This window comes from Sphaerodactylus townsendi, linkage group LG03 (genome assembly GCF_021028975.2).
Source record: "Sphaerodactylus townsendi isolate TG3544 linkage group LG03, MPM_Stown_v2.3, whole genome shotgun sequence".
NCBI classification, from domain to species: Eukaryota; Metazoa; Chordata; class Lepidosauria; order Squamata; family Sphaerodactylidae; genus Sphaerodactylus; species Sphaerodactylus townsendi.
In genome coordinates, this window is record NC_059427.1 from 64,455,868 (window position 1) to 64,469,911 (window position 14,044).

General features: G+C 40.6%; 1 protein-coding gene across 1 annotated transcript in view; it reads right to left on the reverse strand.

The window, feature by feature from the left end:
- Positions 1 to 1,651: 1,651 nt before the first annotated feature.
- The window catches only part of LOC125428208 (inter-alpha-trypsin inhibitor heavy chain H3-like), a 35,427-nt gene continuing 23,034 nt past the window's right edge, over positions 1,652 to 14,044 (reverse strand). The window contains exons 12-19 of the mRNA XM_048487951.1: positions 13,767 to 13,921; positions 9,341 to 9,361; positions 8,327 to 8,368; positions 7,664 to 7,777; positions 5,693 to 5,897; positions 4,069 to 4,241; positions 3,183 to 3,294; positions 1,652 to 2,801 (exon numbers count right to left, since the gene is read on the reverse strand). Of these exons, the coding sequence (XP_048343908.1) occupies positions 2,672 to 2,801; positions 3,183 to 3,294; positions 4,069 to 4,241; positions 5,693 to 5,897; positions 7,664 to 7,777; positions 8,327 to 8,368; positions 9,341 to 9,361; positions 13,767 to 13,921 (952 nt within the window). The 3' untranslated portion in view covers positions 1,652 to 2,671. The remainder of the gene's footprint in view (positions 2,802 to 3,182; positions 3,295 to 4,068; positions 4,242 to 5,692; positions 5,898 to 7,663; positions 7,778 to 8,326; positions 8,369 to 9,340; positions 9,362 to 13,766; positions 13,922 to 14,044) is intronic.

The window sequence follows — 14,044 nt, forward strand, 5'->3', positions numbered from 1 at the left end:
GTAGGAGCCTTAGGTGGGAGTGACCATGTTCTCCTGGAGTTTGTTATACAGTGGAAAGGGCTTAATTGAGCTGTTGATTATAGCAAAGCTGATAAACTATATGGGGCTACAAAATTATATCCCACAAGCTCAATAAGCCCTTGATTTCATATTTTGTTACTTATCTGCTGCCATTGTCAACAGTTTCTGGGGAAGGGTGAACCTAGGATTGCCCACAACAGGAAATAATTTATGGCAAAATGTTTTCTATTTACTGTAAAGGAAACTTTACAGTAAAGTTCTAAATAGCTTTACTAAAGTTCTATTTACTGTATAGCTTTACTAAAGTTCTATTTACTGTAAAGGAAAAATGATTATGACATAGTATGTCATAATCATTTTTCCTTTACAGTTTTGGCTAAATATTATTTTTTATTACATTTGTCTGATATTTACTGGTACTGACCTTGGCAGCATAGTGCAAAAAAGTTATCTAAAAGAAATTCCTTCCCTCCTCCACTACTGTCCTTAAGAGAACCCTGGAATGTCACAACCCTTTTGTGTACTATTATGAAAGGGGAATCATTTGTTGATTGCTGTAATGTTTTCTGTAGAAATTAGGTCTTTGATCGGCTTCCCAAAGTTACTAATGCAGTCTATGATATTTAGGAAGAATAGGCTCACCATATCTGCCAGTTTCCAAATCCAATCTATAGTCTGAGCCCCATGGGATGTCAAAAATATATTTAAGTTTCATTGAAACGATGGTACCTAGAATAGTTGGTTTTTAGTCTAAAATACAGCTTAACCCATTCAACAATATGTTGTTCTTTAATCTGCACGAATAAAGACAGTTGGTTCAAGAAAAGCAGATTAGTGGCTTATAGCCACTCATGAATGGACTTGCTTTGAAAGAGCCACAAATAACACAGTTCTTCTTGGCTAGGCCCCTTTCGCACATGCAAAATAATGCACTTTCAATCCACTTTCATTGCACTTTGCAGCTGAATTTTGCTGTGCGGAACAGCAGAATCCACTTGCAAACAATTGTGAAAGTGGATTGAAAGTGTATTATTCTGCATGTGCAGAAGGGGCCATAGGCACATATAGGGCACTTTTGCACATGCAGAATAATGCACTTTCAATCCACTTTCACAACTGTTTGCAAGTGGATTTTGCTACACTGCACAGCTGCAAAATGCACTAAAAGGGGATTGAAAGTGCATTATTCTGCATGTGCGGAAGGGGCCATTTCTGAATTCAGCTCCAGCTTCCTGATCTGCTTATGCCTCATGTTCCTTTACATTTTCATGTGTGGTCACATAAAGAAAATGAATACAGTGTTTGCATTTTTTTTTACCCCCTGTGGCAGCCCTATCTCTGTGGAATTGACTGTCTGGTGAAGTGGAAGCTATACTATCATGATTAAAATCACTTGTGAAATTGTGTAAAACAGAACAGTTGGGAAATGTCTTTTTTTGAGATTATAATGTTACTTTCAATCACAGAAAGTAATGGGTAAACCTGGCCTCTGCGGAAGCCAGGTCTACCCAAGACTTCTTTATGGGAGGTAGACCAGCCCTCTGAGCAACTGTTGTACTTAGATTGTGTTTTCTTGGCTACAAAGATATCTCATTTTTTTAAAAAAAGAGGGAGGAACAACACATGTGTAGGATTGCCAGGAAAAACAAACTTTATTCATCAAATTTTTACAATGATGCAAGGAAGTAAATTCCTGGGAACATTCTTAAAATGGTAGTGCAGTATGGCAGCTCCTAAAGCTGACACAAAATGGCAAGTGCAACCAAAATGAAAATAAGTGCTGTAAGGGAAGACGACAATTTTCACCAATAGTCATTTGAGGGAATATCAATGCTCTTTTATCAAACTAGCTTGTTTAATAGTGCATAGAATTATGGTTTTGACGAAGGATGCTTAAAAACGATTATTTAATGCTAACCAGCAACATCAGTAACCCTTCTTTGCTCAGTCTCTTGATACCGATATCCCCAAAATGGTACATTATACAAAAATTGGTATCATTCACGGTGATCGCTATGATGAAAAATTAATATTCAAAAGTTTCAAAACTTTTAAAAATTGATGTCAAATACTGATAATTTTAGGGGAAGGATTTGTAGTCCAAAAAAGCACCATTCAGCATGCAAAAGCTATCTTTTTATTTTATTTAAAGGCCATTTCATTTAAAGACTTCAATATTTTACAAAACTAACTTTAAAAATCATATTAACTTGTACTCTGGAAAAATATATACTATAGTTCAGTTATATTGAACATGAAAGTTGGTGACTTGTGACGATATCACAGGCCACTGATTGGATCCTACCACCTATATTGCTATTGTAAAAGGATAGAATGGCTTTTTTGATTATTAACTGTGATGATGTCAGGGATTATGGGATCCATAAACAAAAGCCCAAGTGGAACAGGGATTGCAGTGGGGACAAGAATTTTACCTGAATAAAGGTTTATTGGATTCAATTCCATGAATCTATAAAGTAGAGGATCTACCTACTGGTAAAATGATTTGAAGTAATTTAGGCCAGCAGGATTGCACTCAAATTGCACTCAAATGCTGGACTCATTAAAAAATCATCTATGACAATGCTAAAAATGCATGGAAATCAATGGCAGTACAATTCTCACAGGCAAACAGAAATATATCTTCAGACTAAAACAGATCAGAAACAATATAGTCTGTGTATGTGCCATCAATAAGACCTTCACCATTGTTGTGAATAAACCAACAAGGGACATTTGTTCCATGCCGAATGTCTTCTGTATACTCTTTCTGCCATCCCCTGAAACATAAAATACACACTAGTGAAATTCAAAGCACCAGCTTCCTGAAGGAAAAATACCAGTTCCCAAATAATTGATTTCTTAAGCTATATGTATTTGTGGGTTTTCCGGGTGGTACGGCTATGGTCTGGTAATTTTTGTTCCTAACATTTCAGCTGCATCTATGGCTGGCATCTTCAGAGGCATGTCATAGAAAGATATGTTTCAGTTGGTGGCACAGTGTGGAATGACTGTGTGGTGAGGAACATGTTTTGTTCACCTCGTAGGTGGTGGTGGGGTGAGGAACATTTGCATTAGTTCATTTGTGGTTGCAAATATTGTTTTTCAGTTCAAATCCTCTGCAGTTATAATAAACATACAAAATTTGAATTACAATTTACCTGGTTACGGTCAGCTGGTTATTTTTGACAATCATGGTGGCATCTGGTTTCTCAGGATCAGATCCAGGATGGACTTCCAGGATATCAAAATCAATTGGATGAAAAAACTGCCCTAGAAATAAAAATGGCCAGCAGAAGTTACCACTGTATCACACTAGATCTAAACAAGGGGTTCAGCTTGTTTCTAGGTTATACTGTTTAGAGATACCTTTCCGATTTCAATGGCGTGTGCATGTGCAATCCTTATGAAAACATTCAGAGAAAAATAAAAAACTGTCATGCCCTTTCAAAAATCCAAAAATTGCATTGTGCAGCAGAAACATTTAAAAATCTTTTAAACAGATGTGCAGCCTGATCCTGTTAACATTTATTGAAAGGTAAATGCCATCTGTAGTTTATTCTCAATAGAACTTTTTGGGTTTTTGGCCATCAAGTCACAGCTGACTTATGGCACCCTGTAAGGTTTTCAAGACAAGAGATGTTCAGAGGTGGTTTGCCATTGCCTGCCTCTATGTCATGATCCTGGTATTCCTTGGAAGTCTCCCATACAAATACTTACCAGGGTCAAGGCTGAAAGTTTATGACTGGCCCAAGATCACCCAGCAAGGTTGCATTACAGGGTGAGGATTCCAACCCAAGTTTCCCAGTTGCTAGCCCGACACCTCAACTACTATACCCTATTGACTGTAGAAGCCAGAAGGGTCTCCTGTATTCCTCCCGGCCATCCCATTCCCATCCTACCTACCTTATTTGCTACTCAGCTGTTACGCTGAACCTGTTGCAACAAGTAATGCTTTATCATTTCTCCCTTCCAAGATTTCATGTTAAATCTCCTTCCAGAAAACAGTTCATCTTCTGTATAGCAAGCCCTTCCACGAATTCTTACCTAATAAGCCATGGGTATATTCAGACAATCTGTGACTGTCCACTGTGTAGAAGCCTAGGAAATCCAGAAGCACTCCATTTTTCCTCCATGCTTGATGCAAAATCACCATAAATCTTGCTCCAGTTCCCAATGAGACTTCCAAACTCTTTTTCTTGATAATTTTCAGAGTCCAACTAGTATAGAAAAGAAATAGTGTAAACTACACATTTATCAGAGGCCCATTATGCATGGGACGCTTGCCTTGCGACTCTTCTCTGTGTAGTGGTCTTTCAGAAGGCTCTCCTCACATTTCTCTGTTTACATGTGAGGAGGCACTCCTTCCTTTCCCTGGAGTTTTTCTGCAGAGAGCTCTCCAGGCCCGGTTCTCTTAACTCTACCCATCAAGTGATTCTTAAGGCACAGATCTCATTACACCTGGTAGTCAAGATCTCATTACACCTTTTAAGCAGCACTTATGTTGATATTACTGTTCCAAAAGTAATCTTTTTCATTTTCAAATGAAAGAAAAAAGCAATTCCCTGGACCACAGGCAGCTAAAGAAGGGGATTGTCCTAAAGCAGACATTCTCTTCTCTCCTCTCCTCCCCTCTCGTCCCCTCCACACTTCCTGCTGCTGCTGCTGCTGCTGCCAGAAGACAGAGGCTTGTTGATTCCAAGCTCTTTTTATATCGATATTGATACCTCAAAATATCAAGAGAATTAGAGGTCAGTGTTGTGTGAATGAGCTTCTTTTCTGTTACTTGAAACAGCTGGCAACACGGAATGGAGGGCAAGGTATGCAAAGCAGTGTGAGGGAGAGGAAAGGTTGGCTGAGGGTGAAGGGAAGATGTCCAAGGCACAGATGTGCTCACCGGCAAATCTCTGCATTCTGGGGGCAAAGCAAATTAAAAGTCGTGCTAAAAGTGGTCTTGCTTGCTGAGGAGAGAATGGAAAATGAAAGCAGGTTCATATAAGAAACCTTGCTGCAACATTCACCCCATCATGTAGCAAGCACATCACCATTGCTATTAGGGACACACTTTACTGAAAAAAATGTTTTGTTAGGTATGTTTAAAAATTGATTTTCATATTACTGTTATGTATCTTTCATATCTTTTATTTTTTATTGTTTCCCTGACTCCACTTTCTTGCAGTCTGCTAAGGACTAGTGTCAGTACCCTTACCTCCTTTCCTCGGATCAGATTTGTTTAGGGACTTGAGTTTCACACAAGAAGGTCTGTTAGAGAGGGGCTGTGGTTTAGTGGTGGAGCATGCCATTTGCATGCAGAAGGTCCCAGTGGCCAAACCTTGCATCTTGGAAACGTTTTCTGTGAAATTGTTCCACACATCTCCATCCCACCCACTGTTTTTCCCCTTGTCTCTTCACATGCTATTGCTGAAAACGTAATATTCCTAATGGGGCTGGGATTCATCCATGGCACAGAAATGCCCTTCCTTTACAGAGGAAAAAATGTGGAACTAAAAAAATCTCATAGCACTTGATGGCAAGATACATTGTAAGCAACTGGTGCAGAAAATGCCATTGCTGAATATGTTCTGAATGAGCTGCAGTTTTTCATTATTTGCGTTTCTTGGCCAAAGTGAAAATGTATAAAAACCTCTTCAGCGTAGGCTGTGAATTTTACCCTGAATTCCGTAAGGTGACTTCATCAAGCCATGTGAATGTCGTTTGTATTAAGCCATTGTGGAGGATGATTTTCTGAGGAGTCACTTCAAGCTTTAAGTTCAGTTGCACATTTGCAATTCCAAGTCTTCCAAAATAGGTACTATGTGGTGCTGCATTGTTACTAGTCATCTCTTCTCCAATAAGCTCCCCATTGACTGTAACATCTAAAATAAAGAATATGGTGGGAAAGAGAATAAATAAAGTAAAATGGACCATGGTATATGAAACAGCAGTTTTCCATGGCAAGATCAATCTAGAAAGAGATTATAGAAATATAATTATTCATTTTTATAAAGATGATAATCTCTGCGATAGAAAATATAACCCTTTCCCAGACAAGTGAGAATTTAAATAGTCTAGTCTGACAGTGAGAGTCCAGGCACAGGTTTGTCACATTAGCTTGTGAGAATTAAGTCCTGGTTTAAGGAATCAGAAACACTTTTGTATTAATCATTTAACAGTATATGGAGGTGAACAGACACATGGATCTTGCTATTTGAAAATGGAAAACAATGACTGTATGTTTTATTTACTTAAAACATTTATTAGCTGCCTTTCTCCTTTACAGAACTTAAGGCAACTTAATACAAATACAACAATTAAAAACACAATAAAATAATATAAATACAATTTTAAAATACATAAACATAAAACATTACTAAAAATACATGAAATTTATTTGTTATTAGGACCGGATATGACATAAATGTGCCTTGGTGACATCAGGCCCTGGGCCATGTGTGTGTGTATGCGTGTGTGTGGGGTTGCCTTGGTTGGTCCTGGACTAGTGGGTGCCTGGACTAGTGAGTTCACAGCAAGGTGGGGGGCCGTCTTGAAAGTGCTTATCAGGCCTGCGAGCCAGTTGAGGCTCCCTCCCCCCTCGCTCCTGATCTGGCATGGTGAGCTGGACTCAGCAGGTCATATCAAGAGCGAGGGGGGAGGTTTAGGACTGCCAATACATAAAAACTAAATGTGTTAAATGCAGTCCTACATACAACTTTCAACTGCCTCCAGAAGATTGCAGGGAAAGGCCAGACACACGTCTCTGGGACTGCATAATCATGGGGCTGCAACTGAAACTGCCCTCTCCCGTGTGCCCAGCAGACAAGCCTCTTTGATTGGTGTGACAGTCGCGATGCGTGAGCAATCATGAGAGCACTAGCTGGCTGCCACTGGATGGCAACCAAAGAGAGCAGGAAGGAGGAGCTGTTCTTACCAGAGCAGTGGAGCAGAAGGTTGGCCATGGCTACATTGGATTGCAACCTACACACTCTGCATACCCTGCAAGCCAATGATATCACTACCCTGCATACTTTCTGGATGTTGCTAGCCACTCACTGGGTTGTTAGTCTGTGTCATGCATCCAAATGCACTTCTGTCTTGCTTTGTATTTCCACGTGTGCCAAAGAATGCCCTCCAATAAAGGCACAGGTCCTTCCAGCACCCAGCACCCAGTTTACTAGGCCATCTTCTCTAGTGCTACATAATGTCTGAACCACTCAGCATACACAGCACTTCTGATGAAGCACTGCTTAGTGCCAAATTTTAAGTTCAGACAACAGCCATGTCCAGTTTGCTGTTTTTAGTAATGAAAATTACTTTTATTCTGCCCCTCTGAAACAGCAGAAACAAAGGAAGGAAAAATGCTCCTCAGTAATATTTTGTTGAACATAAAAGAAAATATCCAGGCTACATTATTATTATTTCTTATATTTCGTAGAGTGCCCAATCCCTGAGGGGTTCTGGGTGGTGTACAACAACAAACAGTACAACAGCAAATATTACATACCATTTATAAACTTTAGACATTAAAATTCCTTAAAATCACAAGCAGCAGCATCATAAACCCACATTAATTAATTTACCCCACACTAATTAATTAATTACATCAGTCAGCAACGGTAATCAGTTTTTCAGAAGGACAGCTTACCTGTAATTGGGTCTCTGATCAGGTTTAACACAATGCCTGGGTCCTCGTTAATATTAAAACAAAGAGCATCTTCCTTTTGGGGCACAGCTATAATGAAGTGTGGGTCTCCATCAACTGCAAACAGAGATGTACATTTAAATCATTCTGTGCTGATCTCAAGTTGTTTTCAACTGTTATGCAGCATCTTTATTGTAACCCACCTTGAGATCGTGGTAAAAGGTGGGGAATAAATGTAAATAAGTAGAAATAGAAAACCACGTGCTCTCTTTATCAGAAGTTGCTCCCACATGATGAGGATCCTGTAAGCTGCAGGGAAGCTTCCACGCATGGTGGGTTGAGTGCTAGTAGATAAGCCACTACTCCAATACCATACTGATGACACGATGCCATCCTCAGAGATCTCTACTTCTAGTCGTGTTTGATGAAGGCCTCATTTGTTTGTTTGTCTTACTTCACATTTGCATACCTAGAAAGTCACCCTAGAAAGTGAAAAACCCATCTTTGACTATGAATAGACTGGTTCAGCGGCATTTGTGATTGGTTCAGGTCACCCACTGTAGTATGTGGCATAACGGTACTGTGTTACCTGCCTACTTGCAGACTACACAATCTTTTTGGATCACAGTTTTCCCCACCTCCACAGAAGGTAGACAATCAACTCACCGCTTGTATACATGGTTGATGGTGGGCTCTTATAACTGTATGCTGTGTAGAAAGAGGAAAAAAATGAATTAACATAGAAAGGGAATGCTTATACATTTTACTAAAACTAATGCTGAATTTCTATCTTAATTTTAATCTAATTGTACAGCTCCTCTTGGATTCACACCTTAACATAGTGAGGTCTGTGTGTGTCAGTGAAGCTGAGAGGAATACTGTAATGGGTCTAGACTCAAGACTCTATCAAGAAGCTAAACACCTAGCAGACTCACTAAAGATAGAATGGTCATAGCTGAGACACCAGATGTGTCCACTTCACGCTTTTTTCAGCACAATAAACAGTTGGCTATGGCCAAATATTTTACCCCAGTCATGAGTGCAGTATGGTTACTGGGGCAACGGGCTCTGAGCAGGGGTGGTCCGATCCTCGGGTGGCAAAGGAATACACACACACAAACATAGATATAAAACAGTGAATACATCTTTTCTGACATAATGTTTCTCTGAATATTTCATATATTTATCCACAAATGAAAATACAAAAATACTGAGCATAGTCTAGCATGGAAAACAACTTTCAGCTACTATTTACAAGAAATAGGTAGGATTAAATGCTTATTAAAGAACAACTAAATTCCAACGGTTCTTTGATATATTTCCAGATGGGAATGTGTCTTTTAAATGGTAACATTCTGAGCCATAACTTTCTGAAAAAGATGCTGGTGCATCAATTGTTCAAATAAACACACCTATCCCTCTGGGATTGTAGTCTAAAATGCATTCCTTTTTGAGTCTGGAAATGCATTTTTAATGTATGCTAATATCACAGTATCACCTCTATTCAAATATTTGAAACACAGAATCATCTTATAATGCAGACTTCCTTGACTGCAGACTTCCTTGACTGCATTAATCAATAACAGTTATAATGTAAACGAAAAGGAAGAGACAGAAGTATTCTCTCAAATCCATTTTTAATTAACTGAAATGATGCACAAATTCAAGATTACTACTTACATTGCAGAGCAGCATGTGTTGCTGTAACTGAAAAAAATAGAATTAAGTCACAATGTAAATATGAAAAACCAATCACCTTATTTTCCACATCTTGTCCTTTTGCTGTTGGCCTTTCTGCCCAGTTTGATCATTTTAGCCTCCAAGTGATCCAGAATCATTTAAATGCTCCACTTCCATATCTTGGGCGACTCCCCTCAGCTACTATTTCACATGTATCCCATCATATTAATTTATTTATTGGATTTATAGGCTGCCTCACCCCCAAAGGGCTCGAATTTTTTGCATTTAACTTATGCATGTTTTTATGCAAACTTATGTTTTAACTTATGCAAATTTTTTGCATTTAACCTATGCATGTGTTGAACTGTTACTTAAAAGCTGTGGAACCAGTTAAAATACACAATTCTGTTTTTCCTGCAATTATTGTCCATATCTATATATATAAAAATCTAACAGTTCGTTTTTCTGCTGACAGATGATCTCCCAAACTACTGGACCGATTGCTTTGAAATTTTCACACAACGTCGCATTCACGTGCGGCCAGGTTTGTATACTGTTTCCACACCTCCTGTTGTGTACATGTCACAACTGTGGCCGTTATTGTGAATCTGCCACACCTGTGACAGTTGGAACCACAGTTCTGTTCCGCAACACCGCCATCTGCTGGCTGTCAAAGCAACACCCTCTGATACAAGGGAAACAACCATGCCTTCTATCCCAGACTATTCCAGCCTTTCTCAAAGCAAAAAGGACTTTCAAATCCCCACAGGCTAAGCGTATATATGACCGCCTGGAATGTGCATTAGTACGTGAGAGAATTCACACCACCCGCAAAGAACTTGCAGCCATAGACAAGGTGTTACTACTTCTCCACATCCACATCAGTCAAAAAATGAGAAGCCAGGACTGGGACAAAATTGACAACCTCACCTACAGAAAAATGGAGAAAGACATTGCCAGCCACACAATAAGACAGAAGCAGAAATTCAGCAAAATCCAAAAACATCAGTACCAGCAGAAACCTTCATTGGACACTTCAAGAATCATTATAAATTTGACTGAAAGGCATCTTTCCAGTGATGAAACATCCATCCTGGCCAAGGGAGGCAATTTGGCTGTTACTCCCACCAGAGTTCCCGTGGAAGACATCATTGCCAACATAGAATCAGCCATCCGGCATCTTCCAGAAGAGCAAGTAAAGGAATTAAGAGGAGAAACAACAAGAATATTGCGAAAAGCAAAACTTTTCCCCCAGTAATATTACACAAAAGGAAAGAAATGCTATTAACAATCTCAGCTCAGATCCCGAAATCATCATACTTCCAGCAGACAAGGGAAATGCAACAGTAATCATGAAGACTGAACAAAATCAGAGAACTCCTGGATCCCGCAACATACAAAAAACTGAAACAGGACCCAACCAGGAAAATCACTCGCCAAATCATCACATTGATTAAGAGCTCCTCCATTCAACCAGACACATGCCAATGACTCTGCAAGTCAGACGCTCTTCCACCCCGGTTATATGGCCTTATTGTGCAATGACACATGTTCGAACCGTTCGCTTCCCCTTTTCTTTCTTTTCCACTTCACCAGACTCAGCCACAGCAACGTGAGGCCAGGCCCGCTAGTGGATAAGAAGCAAACGCAAAGCAGCTTTGCTTTCTATGGAAGGAAAAGTACATAGCTGCGCATTTGCCTTCATTACCGGTCACACTTTGGCACTGCTCCAATGCCATAACATCATTTCTACTGTGAGCCCACAGTGATGTTACAGCACTCAGTAATGACAATTAGGATGTCCCCCCTGGCCCCCACCAGAGCCAAATTCCCACTGAAAATTTAATCTAGATACAACCAAATTTCAAAAGAATCTACACCTTTTCATCCAGGTTCCAACATCCTCACTGCAGCCTGTTTCTAGTGAAGATGTCTAGGCTTGCCCCTTGCGGGGGTGCCTGCTGTCAGGAGTGCAATTGTTAAGTTAGCAGCACCAAAAGTGCCTTTAGGAGACCCTCCTGATGATACCACCCAGGTCTGGTGAAGTTTGGTTCATGGGGGCCAAAGTTATGGACCTCAAATGTGTAGCCCCCATCTCCTATTATCTCCCATTGGAAACAATGGGGGATGGGGACACCCCCTTTGGGAGTCCATAACTTTGGACCCCCTGGACCAAACTTCACAAAACCTGGGTGGCATCAGTAGGAGACTCTGCTGATGATACCAGCCAGGTTTGGTGAGGTTTGGTTCATGGGGGCCAAAGTTATGGACCCTCAACTGTGTAGCCCCCATCTCCTATTAGCTCCCATTGAAGTGTTTTTTTTCCAAACAAGTGCATATACAAGCAGGTCCAGGAAAATCCCATGATAAGGGGAGGGGGGGAGCACCACAGACAGGACTGATCTGTGTTCTGCGGTTTGGCAGTGGGGAGATTGCGAGGAAACTTGGATATTTTGGGTGACTATCCCAGAATTAATCACCAGTGGGAAATTGCCCCAGGTCCCATCACTGGGTTGCAAACCTAATGCGTATAGATGGTCAGATGCAGGAACAAATGATGCATATTGATGGTCAATGCAGCAACGTTTACAGATATCTCTCTCATCCAACCTTTCATTCTTTATAAAAATAACAGAAATCTAGTCACTTTCTTAAACCTTCCCCCCTCACATATTAAGACAAAAGTAACATGGGATCTAGTGAACCAGGGCATAGTGCTTCAGACCTGCAAAACTTGAGTTCAAAAGGTTACTAGAGGGAGATTTTTCAGCCATGAAGAAACATTCTGTACCTGTCAAAAGTCCTTTTCACACAACCCTAACAAATACAGAAGCCCCTGTCCAGCTATCTGCAAAACTAAGATTTCCTTGTCTCTGATTTCTAGATCTGACACAACTCAGATCTAAAACTGTGTGCACTGTTTTGGCTGACTTGCATAGTACTTAAAAACAAGCGGCCAAATGTTTGATGCCTAGGAACAGGTTCCTTGTGGCATGCATTGTGATTTCCTTTCCACCACTTCCAAAACAAAAAATTTGTGATGGCAAAAAGAAAAGTGCTCAACCTGTTTGAGCAGGTGCTTTTAAACAAATACTTTGCTGTGTGGCGGTTGCTGCCACTGGACGCTATTCATTTTCTGAGGTTCTCCTTCAGGTTCCTCTCATTCTGAGATTACGCAGTATGTGGTACAAAATTTTTTTGAATTCTGAGGGTATCCTGTTCCCTTTCCCTCCTCTCTGGCATCCTCCCCCCTCCCCGATCTCTCATTTTTGACTTACATCTTACTTTGTTGTTTTTATGTTTTTATATGTATATTTTAGCTCAGTTTTAATATATCTTTGTTAGGTTTTAATGGGTTTTGATACTCATTTTTATTATGCTTTTTTGAAATCTAGTAGCTGCTTTGCAGGCACTGATGAGGGCAGAAAGGAGTGGTATACCTTTTGCAAATAAAATAAATAATGATAAACCACAGAATTAGCTATGAGATCTATACATCACTGCCTTGTTTCAAAATTGTCTTGATTCGTCAATTAAAAGTAAATTCCATTGGACAGGGGCGTAACGAGGCAGCCCTGGGCAAACTGTAGCCCTGGGCAAAACCTGAGTTGGATGCCCCCCCCCCGCCCATGGGCGGCCACTCCACCATGACCAAAAAAATTTTTGCACCAGGAAATTGGTGCCTGCAGGGGGTGCATTTTTAGACATATCAGCACCACAATTCTTTGCTAAGGAGATGGGGGCTACCCTTTTGAGGGTCCATAACTTTGGACCCCTGAACCAAACCTTGGGGGTGCCATCATGACAGTCTCCATATGATACTCTGAAAGTTTGGTGATGATACGTCCAAGAATGCCCTCCTTGCAAGAACATCCCGAAATTTGCCCAAGAATCTTTGTTCTGCATTGAGTTTTTTGCATTGCTGTCAATGGGGGTTGCAGGCTGGGGGGGGGGACATTTTTGAAGGCACAGTCTCAAAGCTTTCAGGGTCTCATCAGGAGATTGCCCTAATGATTCCCCCCAAGTTTGGTGCAGTTTGGTTCAGGGGGGCCAAAGTTATGGACCCTCAAAACTGTAGCCCCCATCTCCTATTAGCTCCCATTGGAAACAATGGGGGATGGGGCACCCCCTTTGGGAGTCCATAACTTTGGACTCCCTGAACCAAACCTCACCAAACTAGGGGGTAGCATAAAGACAGTCTCCTGATGATACGCTGAAATTTTGGTGCCGCTATCCTAAAAACTGCGCCCCCTGCAGGCCGAAAATGGAAAACCACTAAAATACCGAAAAACGAACCCAGCATTTTGATGCCCCCCACAAGGTGATGCCCTGGGCAGCTGCCCACCTTTCCCAATGGGCATTACGCCAGTGCCATTGGATCAATTCTGTAAAAAAATAAAATTTAAATAAAAAATTTTAAAAGTACCTTCTTCAGGCTTGTCAGCAATTGCTTCCTTTTCTGCGTTGTCCTCTGGCTTCGTGACTACCATGGATGTCAGAGGAGTCACAAATTTATATTTCAGAGACATTTCCAGGGCTTTAGCAGTAAGATTTGACTTTTCATAACCAGTTGTTGTAGCACTGGATGAAAAAACAATACCAAATAACATTATTTTCCACAAGGTGCTGATACAGCCAAAAGCACAGACCATCAACCAGGATTAGATTCTGGCCTGGTGTATGATAATAGGGATCCCAGTGGGA